Source organism: Gambusia affinis, linkage group LG13, assembly GCF_019740435.1.
Source record: "Gambusia affinis linkage group LG13, SWU_Gaff_1.0, whole genome shotgun sequence".
Lineage (NCBI taxonomy): Eukaryota > Metazoa > Chordata > Actinopteri > Cyprinodontiformes > Poeciliidae > Gambusia > Gambusia affinis.
The window spans coordinates 482,668-495,150 of NC_057880.1; the positions used below are offsets into that span (position 1 = coordinate 482,668).

General features: G+C 38.0%; 1 protein-coding gene across 1 annotated transcript in view; it reads right to left on the reverse strand.

Moving 5' to 3' along the window:
• The window catches only part of epas1b (endothelial PAS domain protein 1b), a 76,952-nt gene that overhangs the window by 34,939 nt on the left and 29,530 nt on the right, over window positions 1-12,483 (reverse strand). Inside the window, exons 2-3 of the mRNA XM_044136566.1 lie at window positions 4,342-4,532; window positions 876-1,021 (exon numbers count right to left, since the gene is read on the reverse strand). Of these exons, the coding sequence (XP_043992501.1) occupies window positions 876-1,021; window positions 4,342-4,532 (337 nt within the window). The remainder of the gene's footprint in view (window positions 1-875; window positions 1,022-4,341; window positions 4,533-12,483) is intronic.

Here is a 12,483-nt window from a genome sequence, read left to right on the forward strand (position 1 = left end):
TGTGTTCCACAGGCTGGCAGTCTGTGCTTAGACTCACGCTGGAGGTGAGACTGTTGATCTGACGCTGAATAAAATCCTCTAAAAACAATCTCCGACTTGGGCTAGTCATTATGCTTGACTAAATCATAAGAGAACCCCGTCACAAACAGAAACAAAAAATTCTATTGAAACGTCTTGGTAAAATACTTACTTTATGTCAGGAAAAGACTCTAAGAACCTATAAGTATGAGCATGCCTACACTTACACAGTACTATTTACTTAGTGCTGTTTAATTAGCAACTCACACTAATTGAACAGTTATTCTTAATGCATTTTTAAATAATTAGTCAGACTAAGCTCAATCTAATCCCCAATGTAGTGGTACAGACTGATTTTATGCCAGGTACTAGCTATAACGTAAGCTAGTAATCTGTGCAGCTGCATTTTGCAAGTTCATTAATAAGAATAAATATTTTTTCTACACATTTTTGCTGCATGTTATTGCCTAAAAATTGCTAATGTTAGCATAACCATTTAAGCTAACTGCCTCATATTGAAATGTGGTCAGCAGGATTTAGAAGGGAGTTTTTTAGAGACTGTAGATGTATCTGCAGAATAAGACATGGCTTTAGAAATAAGTGATAAAGCTTAATAGCATCTTTCTTAATTAAAATAAAGAAAAAATAAAAATAATGTTTCAGGAAAGCAACAAAGCAGGACTGTTGCACAGAAACTTAACTTTGGAGTTTATAGAATGGAATTCTTGTTTTTGCAAATGCTTAACCTTAATTTAGTCAAATTGGGAACAAAAATAAATAAATTGTGAGTAGGACATTCATTCATTCTGTTTCAGTCTGATTCAGCAAAAAGACGTTCTCTCACAGCATTTGTGTACCTGCGTGAGGCCGATGAATTTGTTGATGTTCTCGGACAGGAAGATCATGTCGCCATCTGATGTTACCACTGTGACGAAGCCCTCAAGAGACTTCAGGTACAGATTGTCCATGAGCCTGTCCTCCTCGCCATCACAGCTGCTGTGGCCTGAGAGCGGAGAAGAGATTGTTTTTGTCACTGGTTGATGATGTTAGAACTGGCATCAGTGTAAATCTCAGCAACAGGCTTGCTTCCCCTTTTGCAACCAAATAGAGATCGTCCAGACTTGAACAGATAATATATTAACGAATTACTTTTAAGTACACAGCGCAGCACATTGTCCAAACATTTACACAGAGAGACTCCGGCCTATCCTCAAGGTCTCCTTCCAAAGATAATTAATATAAAAAAGCACTTATAGCACAGTTTTGTATATGTATGTGTGTGCTTGGACAGCAGCTTCAAGCTGAACAAAGCCCAGTAGTTGGTGGGGTGGAGGGTGGGAAGCTCGCAGTTCCTCCTCTGAGATAAGAGGGGAGCCGTTCCCAAGGCTCCCAGTGAGGCCTGGGGATCAAGTTTGGATCCAGGCCCGGTTCGTGCAGAACTCCCACAGGAGCCTGGAGCTTTTCCCATGGGCCCCCAAAATCGCAGCAGAGTTCTTTGGGACCCTGCTCCAAAGAGTAAGTGCCACCTTTGGCCTACATACTGTACTTAGCCATGATTACCAGTTATTTGGACCGAGCTGCACTTTTTTTCCGCTCTGTTGTTTTTTCGGTTGCGTAACTGACCTCGTTTGAAAATAATGGGCTGCAGAGTCTGACACGCAGCTGCAGAACGGATAATTCCCCCTTCTTTCATGACGTTTGTGCCGCTGCTGTGTGCAGATTACGTCGGTACGAAGGAGATTGTGTTTAGAAGTGCAACACAAAGCAGAATATGACAGAAAATATGAAAGGACCTAGTTCAGGGTGTATAGCTAACTCCCGACAAAATCATCATAACATCATCTGCTTTCTGGTAGATGGGGGGACTCAGGCTCATACTTCTGTATTTCACATCAAAGAAAGAAAAACATGCTTAAAATCCTTAAAAAGATGAGAAGTGCAATAAATTACATAAAATTTATAAAAGTATATTTTTGTATATCTTTATCTGGTTTAAAATTGAAGCAACGATAAATCATTTCAAAATGCTTGTGCATCTAATGTGATGTATATCCTGACCAACTAAATTAAGTAAAAAAGCAAATCTGTTAGACAGAAAAAGCAGCATGGCTGATTTGCTCACTTCTGAAAAGAGGCAATAAGTTTGACCACTAGCTGTGTTTACATTACAAATGTGTGCAAAACTTTATCAACATTCCACAAATGTAAAAAAAAAAGCACAATTTCACAATTTTGATGTTTCCATTAAATAAGAAACACAATTAAAAGCTTCCATAACTACATTTGATTATGAAGTAAGTCATTAGAAAACAAGCCTCCATCATCCTCCAACTACTTCCTGTCATCTTCTTCTTCGTGGTTTGCACCGTGGCAACATCTGGTGCTGCTCATGTGACCCGCGTGATGGGGGAAAATTTCGCTGATTTGTGAGATAAACCAAACAAACAAACAAAAAAACAAACAAACAAAACAAAAAAAACCCGCCTCATCCTAGCGCCAAAATACTATATTGAAAAGTTTTTTCAAAAGTACCATGTTTCCATAAGGCAAATTTATTTGTGAAATGTTGTGCAGTTGTATGGTCAATGGAAACAAAGCTGATAATGTTGCTTTTGTTGTTTTATTTTTTTATATATATATAAATAGAAGTAGTTAAATTTATTTTAGAAGCATATTTTTATGCTATTATTATCATTATTATTATTATTATTATTATTATTATTATTATTATTATTATTATTATTAAAGATTTTATTTCAAACCGGTTCCCTGTGTAAGCCCGGTCAGCCAAAAACTACCGCCTCATCAAAGTGCTTCATCTTGCATTTATGTTATGTAACCAGGTGTTTTCGCTGCATGCGCACAGACACCCGCGGATGTTGCAGCGCGCGCGCTGTGTGGGAGCGTGCACGGCCGCTCGTTTGGCGCCATGGCGGACGGCTGTTATGGCTAGCGGGGGTACCGCCAGTAGCAGCCGAAGGATGGGCAGAGCTCTGCTTCCTCTCCGGTATCTGCCCTCATCAGCAGCAATCAGAGCGGCCCGATAGCACTATCAGGAGCTGCATCGAATGGATCTCCCAGCTCTCTCCTGCTCTCTCACACTTCTTCCTACCCTCATTGCCTTTGCTCGTCTTTCCTCCTACTCACCTCTCTCTCCGCACCTCCTTCATAAACGTTTCTGCAATTAATGTCGTGATTGAACTTGAATTTCAGAAAATTCTAATTAAGATGTAAAATTGCGTTGTAATTTAAACTTCATTAAGTTTTGCGTGGCGCCCTGATGCTTGGCTGCCAGCTGGCAGAGCTTTCAAAGCAGGTATCTTAAGATCTCTTTATTAATTTATTTTTATTTGTGTCCTGTCGGCAGTGTAGCACACAATTATTGTCAGAGTACCACGCTGAACCCAACAGATTTGCTTTCACAAGTGGAAAGTTACAGCTGTGATGCTCCACATCAAGTATTCACAGCACTTCATTTTTTAATACAATCTTACTCCAAATTGTACTGAATTAAATTTTTCATCAGAATTCTAGACACAAATCCTAATTTTGACAACGTTTATGTCACATTTATGTCATCATTGTGCCAGCTCTTAAGAAAGGCACTTTAAGAATCTACAAATCACACACTAACTTCAAACTGTTAGGTCAATACTAACGTTGCTAACGTCAATTAGCTAAAGTGTTACCTAAAGTGTCACTTATGATGACATTCAATTTTTTCATAGAGTGCTTCATTTTAAAGACTTTTAATTTTTAGTATGGTACTAAACTCAGTTTTTACTTGTTTTTTTCTCTTTCTTGTACCCAAACAAAGGAATGACAGTTATCCCAATCTCTTCAAACCTTTCCAACTAAAGTCCTTAAGAAACCAACAGCAGATTTAACTTTAAATAAACAATTGGACTCTTCATGTCCTTTGAGCGTCACAGACTGATGCCTAGCTTCCCACTGTTAGGTTAGCTGAGCTCACAAAGGCTTTTGTAACAGTTAGAGAAAAACAAACCTTAAAAAAACAAAAAAGGCAATGACATTGACCAATGACGTTACAAGTTGTTTAATTTATTTTCCCTCAGATCTTGTTCTGAGACACCAAAAGCAGAAGAACAATAGGTCTGCTGCTTTTGTTGAATTTCCTCAGGTTCTAATCTTACAAAGACAAATAGAGGAGGACCAGGAGGAGCCTTCCAACGTGGGTTGGCAATAAGTCGCATACAATAAGCCTGTAGCCAGGGCGTGCTCTCCATTAGCATTTTTCCCTTTCTGCAACTTTCACCTGTTTTCATATATAAATGCGAGTAGCAGTAGTTTGTGTGAATGTACTTGTGGTGAGCAGCTTGCGTGTGCGCAGGAAGCTTATGGCCAGCCTCATGATGGAGGCCTTGTCCAGATGGGAGCTGACGCTGTGAGGCAGGGGCAGCTGGTGGGCCAACTCGTAGAACACCTCTGTCTCTTTGCTGCGCCTGCAGCGTGCCGCATCACGTGACTTCTCCTTACGCCGCTCTGAGCTGCTCCTGTGCCACAAACACACACAGGAAGAAGGCAGGTTAAAATAAACCATTAGTCTGCGACAGTCCTCTTCAAAGTTTTAATGTCTGTCTGCATCATTGCATCATTCATAAAGTTGCTTTCCGTTGATGGTTACAGACTTCTGACTCGTTAGCATCGTTTAGGAATAATCGAGCCTAAATAAACTCACTGTTTGGAGGATTTCCAGTTTAAACACTGCTGCAGGTTAAAATCAGTGTAAAGAAGGCCATGTGATTCAACAGGCATCAACACAAAATGTCGCCGTCAGAATGTTCAGTGTAGCATCATTCACACAGATTCTCATGGTTTCCATAGGAACCATGCCGATCCACCAGGTTACCTTATAGGTGATAACATGAAAATCATTTCTGGTTGTCAGTATGCTTTTACTGTTCAAGCAACTTTTTTTTGTTTTCAAGGTTGAGTCATTTAGAAACTGGTTCAGTTGGATCCAGCCTGACACACTTCACAGGTCAACATTTGGCAGGAAAACGCTCCACCTACTGATGTGCCTCAGAAACCTGAAATAAGATAATAAGAAAGATCTTCACTTAAGTGATCTATGAATTTGTTTTCGGGATAATTTCAACATTTTTAAGGTTCAAAATTACAGAACTTACAAATTAGTTGTTTCAGTTAGGAAGGCACAGCTATGAACATTTGGGCCTATATCTGATACAATTTTTATCATTTCAACCCTGTGACAAAATGTCGACCATACAAACTGATACTGTTTCTCTTCTTTAGCTAAACAATCCAGAGGGCTGTCACAATAACTAATTTTGCTAGACAATAAATTATGTATTGCAATAAACGATAGTAGTTTTATATTGAGACCATTTTCAAGTAATAAATTGAAAACGTCATTAGGTCACCCTCTCAAGACCAATGCACATTAATTTAGTAATGAACACTTCACACTGGAACTTGAAGATGTTTTAAATATTCAAAATAAAAATCAAGAAATAATAAATAAAAAGGAAATAAAAAGCACTGTGGCACAATGAAGCAGACTTTTAAAATAACGATGGTTTTTACAACACAGTAATGGAGATATTCATGGAGAAGGATAGAACCATAGACTCATAGAAATAAAGCTAAGATCATACACAACTTTCATTTTTAATTTCTTAAAATGAAATCAGTCCAAAAAAACATGAAAAATAAAAAAATAAAAACTTTTGAGATTATTTTAAAAATCTTTTGTTTTTCTTGCCATCATATTCTTGAACAGTATGGAATTTATGAAGCCATAATTAAAAGTTTTTAAAACAAATAAATATTTGAATTAAGGCCAGAAGCTTCTATTTGGGGTTTATATACTTGTACATCTCACTCCAGACTCACTACGCGTCACTCGGCATGAGGAAGAAGTCCTTCAGTGTCGGTGGCGGTTTGCCAGGTTCCTAGGGGGATAAAAGTTTCACAAATAGAGGAAAAAGTGAGAATTCGAGCATCGAAAATAGACTTTAAGTATTTTATCGTATGACATGTCATTTTCCTAATCACGTTAAAGGAATTTGTCGACTAATGAGAGTCATCTACAATGCTTTAAGTCTTTATTATTATACAGACACAAACAGGAACTAGACGTCACTGTTGTGGATCCTGTGTTTGTTTTTAGTCACCATTTGATTCTGACTGAGAAACACATATTGAAGCAAAAAGCTAAACTTTGGAAACATACATGAATAAACGTGTTTGTAGTCCAGCAACAAAGATGCCGAGCAGTGGAAGCATGGGAGCTTCCACTGAGAGGAAACGGGTATGAACAGAAGACAATTTGAAAAAAAAAATTGAATAAAAAAAAAAAAGATTACTTTGAGAATGAAAAGCCACTTGAAGATGAACATTAGAGTGATTATTAGCATTTCCTGTGCTTTATTCAGTGTTGTTCTAAGGCCTCATGGATCGAACACAAGGCTTGCATTCACATATTTTTATGTTAATGCATAAAAATATGCATTCACTCTCTGTTTTCACCCAAGCAAACATGCCAGTAAATGGATCTTAAATGGATTTTAAAAATGCAGATCCATTTTTCGCTCTGTTTTTGTCTCTGTTATGAAACCTGTTCTCAGTCTGAGGTGAAAATTCAAACAGACAAACGCTTCTGCATCCCAACTCCGACATATTAGGAGATTACACAAACATTTCTGGCCTCCCTCAAGTGTTCACCTTCATAACTGATGAGTACAGTTTTATGAGCCTGTAGCGCATGCTTCTGGTAAAATGGAGTGTGACAGCGGTCAGAAAAAGGCCAAGCAACAGAGTGAGCGGTGGGGAGTGATGGTAAACATGACATCACCCTGCTGGGTTTACCCCACTTCCTCTTTTCCAGACAAGCAGCAACCTGCGTGGGAGCTCCAGCACATTTATGTAACAACAGCAGTGACCAACGGGACAAGTAGAATGCATTATAAGCCTAGCGGCCACCACGCTTTACTAGACCCCTGTAATGCATTTACAGGGGGCTAGTGAATATATATATATATATATATGTATATATATGTATCTGATCAGCTATGCCCTACCAGTGATCAGATACCCTGCAGGAATAATTAGCTGGCCAAAGGAGGAGATACAGGCCACAGATGTTAAGACCCGGAAACTACTAACAATGCATGGAGGGTTCCACCCCAAATCCAGCACCCTGAGACTCTACACGAACCGCAAAGAAGGAGGCAGAGGACTAGTGAGTGTGAGAACCACTATCCAAGACGAGACATCCAAGATCCATAGATACATCAGGGACAAAGCCTCAACAGACAATGTGCTCAGTGAATGTCTCAAACAATGGGGAACAGAAGCTGAGGTGCCGGAGGAACCATCATGGGAGGACAAGCCCCTGCATGGGATGTACCACCGGCAAATAACCGAAGTGGCTGACATCAGAAAATCCTACCAATGGCTGGAAAAAGCTGGACTGAAGGACAGCACAGAGGCCCTCATCATGGCCGCCCAGGAACAGGCCCTAAACACCAGAGCAATTGAGGCCCAGATCTACCACACCAGACAAGACCCAAGGTGTAGGTTGTGCAAGGAGGCCCCTGAGACAGTCCAACACATAACAGCAGGGTGCAAGGTACTGGCAGGGAAAGAATACATGGAACGACACAACCAAGTGGCAGGCATAGTGTACAGAAACATCTGTGCAGAATATGGACTGGAACCCCCAAGATCAAAGTGGGAAACACCCCCGAAGGTAGTGGAGAATGACCGAGCTAAGATCCTGTGGGACTTCCAGATCCAGACAGACAAAATGGTGAGGGCGAACCAACCAGACATAGTCGTGGTGGATAAACAACAGAGGAAAGCCGTTGTGGTGGATGTGGCAATACCAAGTGACTGCAACATCAGGAAAAAGGAGCATGAGAAACTAGAGAAATACCAGGGCCTAAGGGAGGAACTGGAGAGGGCCTGGAAGGTGAAGACCACAGTGGTGCCTGTGGTCATCGGGACCCTCGGGGCAGTCACCCCCAAACTGGAACAGTGGCTACAACAGATCCCAGGAACAACATCAGACATCTCAGTCCAGAAATGTGCAGTCCTAGGCACAGCCAAGATACTGCGCAGAACCCTCAAGCTCCCAGGCCTCTGGTAGAGGACCCGAGCTAAGAGGAAGAAGAATCACCACCCGCGGTGGGTGAGAAGGGAATTTTTTATTTTTTTTTATATATATCAAGCCCGGTGAAGAGCTTTTACGCTGTCCGCGTAGTCACCCATCACGCTAGTTTTATATTATTATATTATTCATTTTAGTATTATTTTTTACGGCTACATGATAGACCAAATCATATTAAATGCTTTATCCACTTAGTCAGCCAGAATTAGTGCACGCGGCCCCGTGGAGATCAGAAAAACTCATCCCATAAACTCAAGCAACCAAAACAGTTACTGTGAGCTGATTAAAAACTCAAACAGTAAATGGAAGAGCTACTGAAGCCACATTAGAAGCAATAATTAAATCTCCGTTTGTTGTGCATCTCAGATTTAACTCTCATGCAGGGCCGGTACAAGACTGTATGAGGAATTTGACTTAGGGGCCCCTCTTCCTCCTAAAAACATCAGCACCTCTAACAACGCCTGTGTTAAATAAGTTTACTAATTTGCATTTTGAACAAACAGAGCTCAAACTCAAAGATAAACTCACAGCATCAGGTTGTTGCTATGTTAACAAAACAATCTATGAATATTGTTCTTTGAAAGTTTACAAAGTAAACTTGCCAGCTCCTTAAAATCTTACATTTAAATATTTAAACAATTTACAATCTTTTAATTTATGTATGCTGAAAGCATTAAATCAAATTTTGCAGCATTGATAATCTCAATAAGCAAATGTTATATTTATGTATCTGTGGTCTTTGTTAAAATATTAGCATTTATGGGCTCCTGAAGCCCTGGGGTCTTATGAAGCTGCTGACTTAATTTGGATTAAACAGAAGGGCAAATAATTGATATTCATTTTAATTGTATTTTTTTATTTATTTGTTGTTTCTGAGACTAGCTGTGGGTTTAAATACCATTTCACTGGCAATGTTTTCCTGTATATAGTGTCAAGTTGAGAATTAACATACAATTACACAGTAATATTTTTACATTTCCTGTCTAATTAATATCTTTTACTACAAAAACACGGTGGAGCGCCGGTGGATCGCCTCGGCATCCCGACCACTGGGCTTAGCAAGTTTTCTGGGGAAGACCCTGCAGCCTGATCACATAAAAATGAAGCTGGAGAAGTTGTCAATAGTCAGGAGCCTGAAGATATAACAAACTGGTTCAGCAGTGTGCATTGAGTGGTAGGCAAAGCACACTGCCTACCAATGCACACTGAATATTGAGGTAGAAGACTAACGGCTGGCCAGCTGTTCTTTGTGATTAAAAACCAAATCTAACTCTGTTCATATCCATGGTGTAATTATCGGATATTAAACATCTACGCGTTTGCCGTTGCTAAGTTTGTCGGGGGTTTTTTGCCGAACAGAATTTATGTCACTCTGTTAATTAAGGTACGTTAGCAGAGGCTGCTAGCTGCATAAATACATGTGGTTAGATCTTACAAGTACACTTTGCCGTCATTTGCTGAGGCTCTAAAGATTGTACAGTCCTTTACTTCTCCAGATCTCATTATGACTTAATCTCCACTAATTCTGCTTCCTGTTTAAACTTAAAACATCTTAAATAATCTAAAATAGAGGCCTCAACTAATTAGCTGTTAGTTTGTTTCTTACAAACTCATGATGATATGACATTGGCCTGCCAAGTTAGGAAAACATTACTTAGAAATATTTTTACTAAACATTCTTTTAAAAAGTCACAAGATTAAACAAATATGTTGTCCTCCTCCATCGAGGAAGATGTTACCAGTTTACATACCACATTTAAGAGACAAATATGTTGTGTTTAAATACAAACCAAAAGAACAGCTCCGGGTGGAAAACATGTCCCTGAACAAAGAGCTTTTTCACCTCTGATCTGCAGACTCTCTGCTGAAGATAACTTGAACAAACCACAACAGAAGAGCTGCAGCCCTGCTGAACTCCACACACCTGAAACAGCTCACTTTATCCAACATGATCACATACAAAAAAAACAACAAAAAAGGGTGAAGGGAAAGTTAATATTATAGCAGTAAAACCTGAACAACAATGTCCAAACAATTAAGTAGAAGCACAGAGTGAAAAACACACTCTAGGGTAAGATGAGGTTTTCCTCAATAGGCTAAGAGATAATGAAAAATAAAGCTTGAACTGAAAAACAACAACAAATGATGGACTTTTGAACCCTTTATCTTTTGATTCTCCTACTACATACACGTTTAATTCATAAACCCACGAACACACTGGTACACGAGAGGAAGATGTCAAACCAAACACTAGGACCAGTCCTCCCAGCTGGAAGTTCCTTTAACAGAGGAAATAAATGTTTTCATTTCAAATATCACTTCACTTACTCTTAAGTTTTCCAGCTTCATTAAAACACTTTTTTGGGGCCAAAACAAACATTAGGTAAATCATAAAACATTTTCCTTTAATGACCCTCATCTGTTTCATTCCTCATTTCTGTCACTCAGACGGAAAAAAGTTCAGACAACATTAATGCTCTTTTCTCATGGTATCTATTTCAAACACACAAAAAGTAAGAATAGAAAAAATAATAATAAAACTAATAATCATGCCCACTGACATGAAACTTTACATGGTTTATTCAAAAAGGAGCAGATAGAAGATCCTCTGATTTCCTGCCTCTCTTATACTCATAACCTACAAACATTTAAATCTCCAAACACCAGATAAACTCTTAAATTATTCTAACACTGAATGACACTTGAACCTCACAATCTCATCCATAAATGTACAATTATTTATATGTTTAATATCATCAATAGCATTTTTGATTTTTGAAACACCCATCCTAAACATATTTCAAAATAAACTCCTTTATAAGATGTTTTTAAACTGGTTTATATTTATACTTTTTTTTAAACTCATTTAATTCACTCCATGAATCTAATCCACACACTGACAAACAAAAACTGTTTGGTTGTTCTAATACATTGTTTTTTTTTATGTCCTTCTCCTCTTAAATCATAAGCCCCCATCTCTGTCACAAAATATTTTTTGAATATTGTTTGAAAAGAGATGGTTATCACTTTAAACAAACATTGCACAGTTTTGAATTTTACTAGGTCCCAGAATTTGAGTATATTTGATTTAGGAAATAACAAGTTTTTATGTTCCTAATATCCCACTTTATATACCGTAATATTCAAATGGATTTACTTATTTATTTATTTATTTATTTGTACAGTGGCTGTAAATTAGTTTTGTATGTATTGCGCCAAATACCCACACACTATGTTAGATGTGGTATTAGAGTATTATGCAAAATAAAGAGAGAACATCTTATTCCCTTCAAAACAGCAATACTTTAGGCTTGTTTAGATTTTAATAGATCTGGTCCAGTTAAATTTATGATTCAATATGGCAACCAGAAATCTGATCTCATACACTCGTTCTAAATCAACTCTGTCAATAGTTATTTTGATTGCATTATTTTCTCGTTTGTTGCAAATATCATGAATTTAGTTTAATTTAAATGTAATAATAACTTATTGTTTTTGAACCAATGGTTGTTTTTTAATTACTTTGACAGTCATTGGATATTTTCTCCTTAACAGAAGACACTAGTTTTATCTGCAAATATAATGTATTTTATTACTATTTTGTTTATTATTATAATTTTATTATAATGTCATTCATCCAAGTTAAATTGCCAGCTGCTAATGACATGTTAGTAGCTGTTTCCTAGCTTCCTATCCCTGCTAAGCTAAAGTGATATTTCACATAAAGGAGTCACGAAAACATGGATAACCGGTGTGGTGCTGTTTCTAAAAAAAACATACATTAAACAATGCATAAACATTAAAGTTTGAACAATATAAAATCCCATGTTCAAGGGAATTTATGTTTGTATTAAACATTTTAAAACATCTGAAATTTTTAAGTTTAAAACTGTGCTTATGCTTATTTATATTTTTCACTGCTACCCCTTGTCTTTCTTTTCTTTTTTTGTTTATGAAGAGATCAGAACTTGGCAGGTATTTTGTAAAGCCTTTTCCAGTTGTTTTAATTTGTCCTTCATTCCACGTTATAATGAGATGTGAGCAAAATGTATTTTCTTCTGTGAACAGTCATTCATTTTTTATATAAGAAGCAATAAGCTATTTCCTGAATTAGCTTCTTCCATCTTTGTTGTACTTCTGACTGGATCTGATTTGTTGCTTACTGACTTATCAGTCGGGGCCAATCTAGAAAAAAAATATCAACCAAATAGTAATAAATAACAGATCTGCGGCCGTATGTCTTGGACACTCGGGTGAAGAGAGGTGCAGAGCTGTCCACTGACCACTACCTGGTGGTGAGTTGGCTCCGG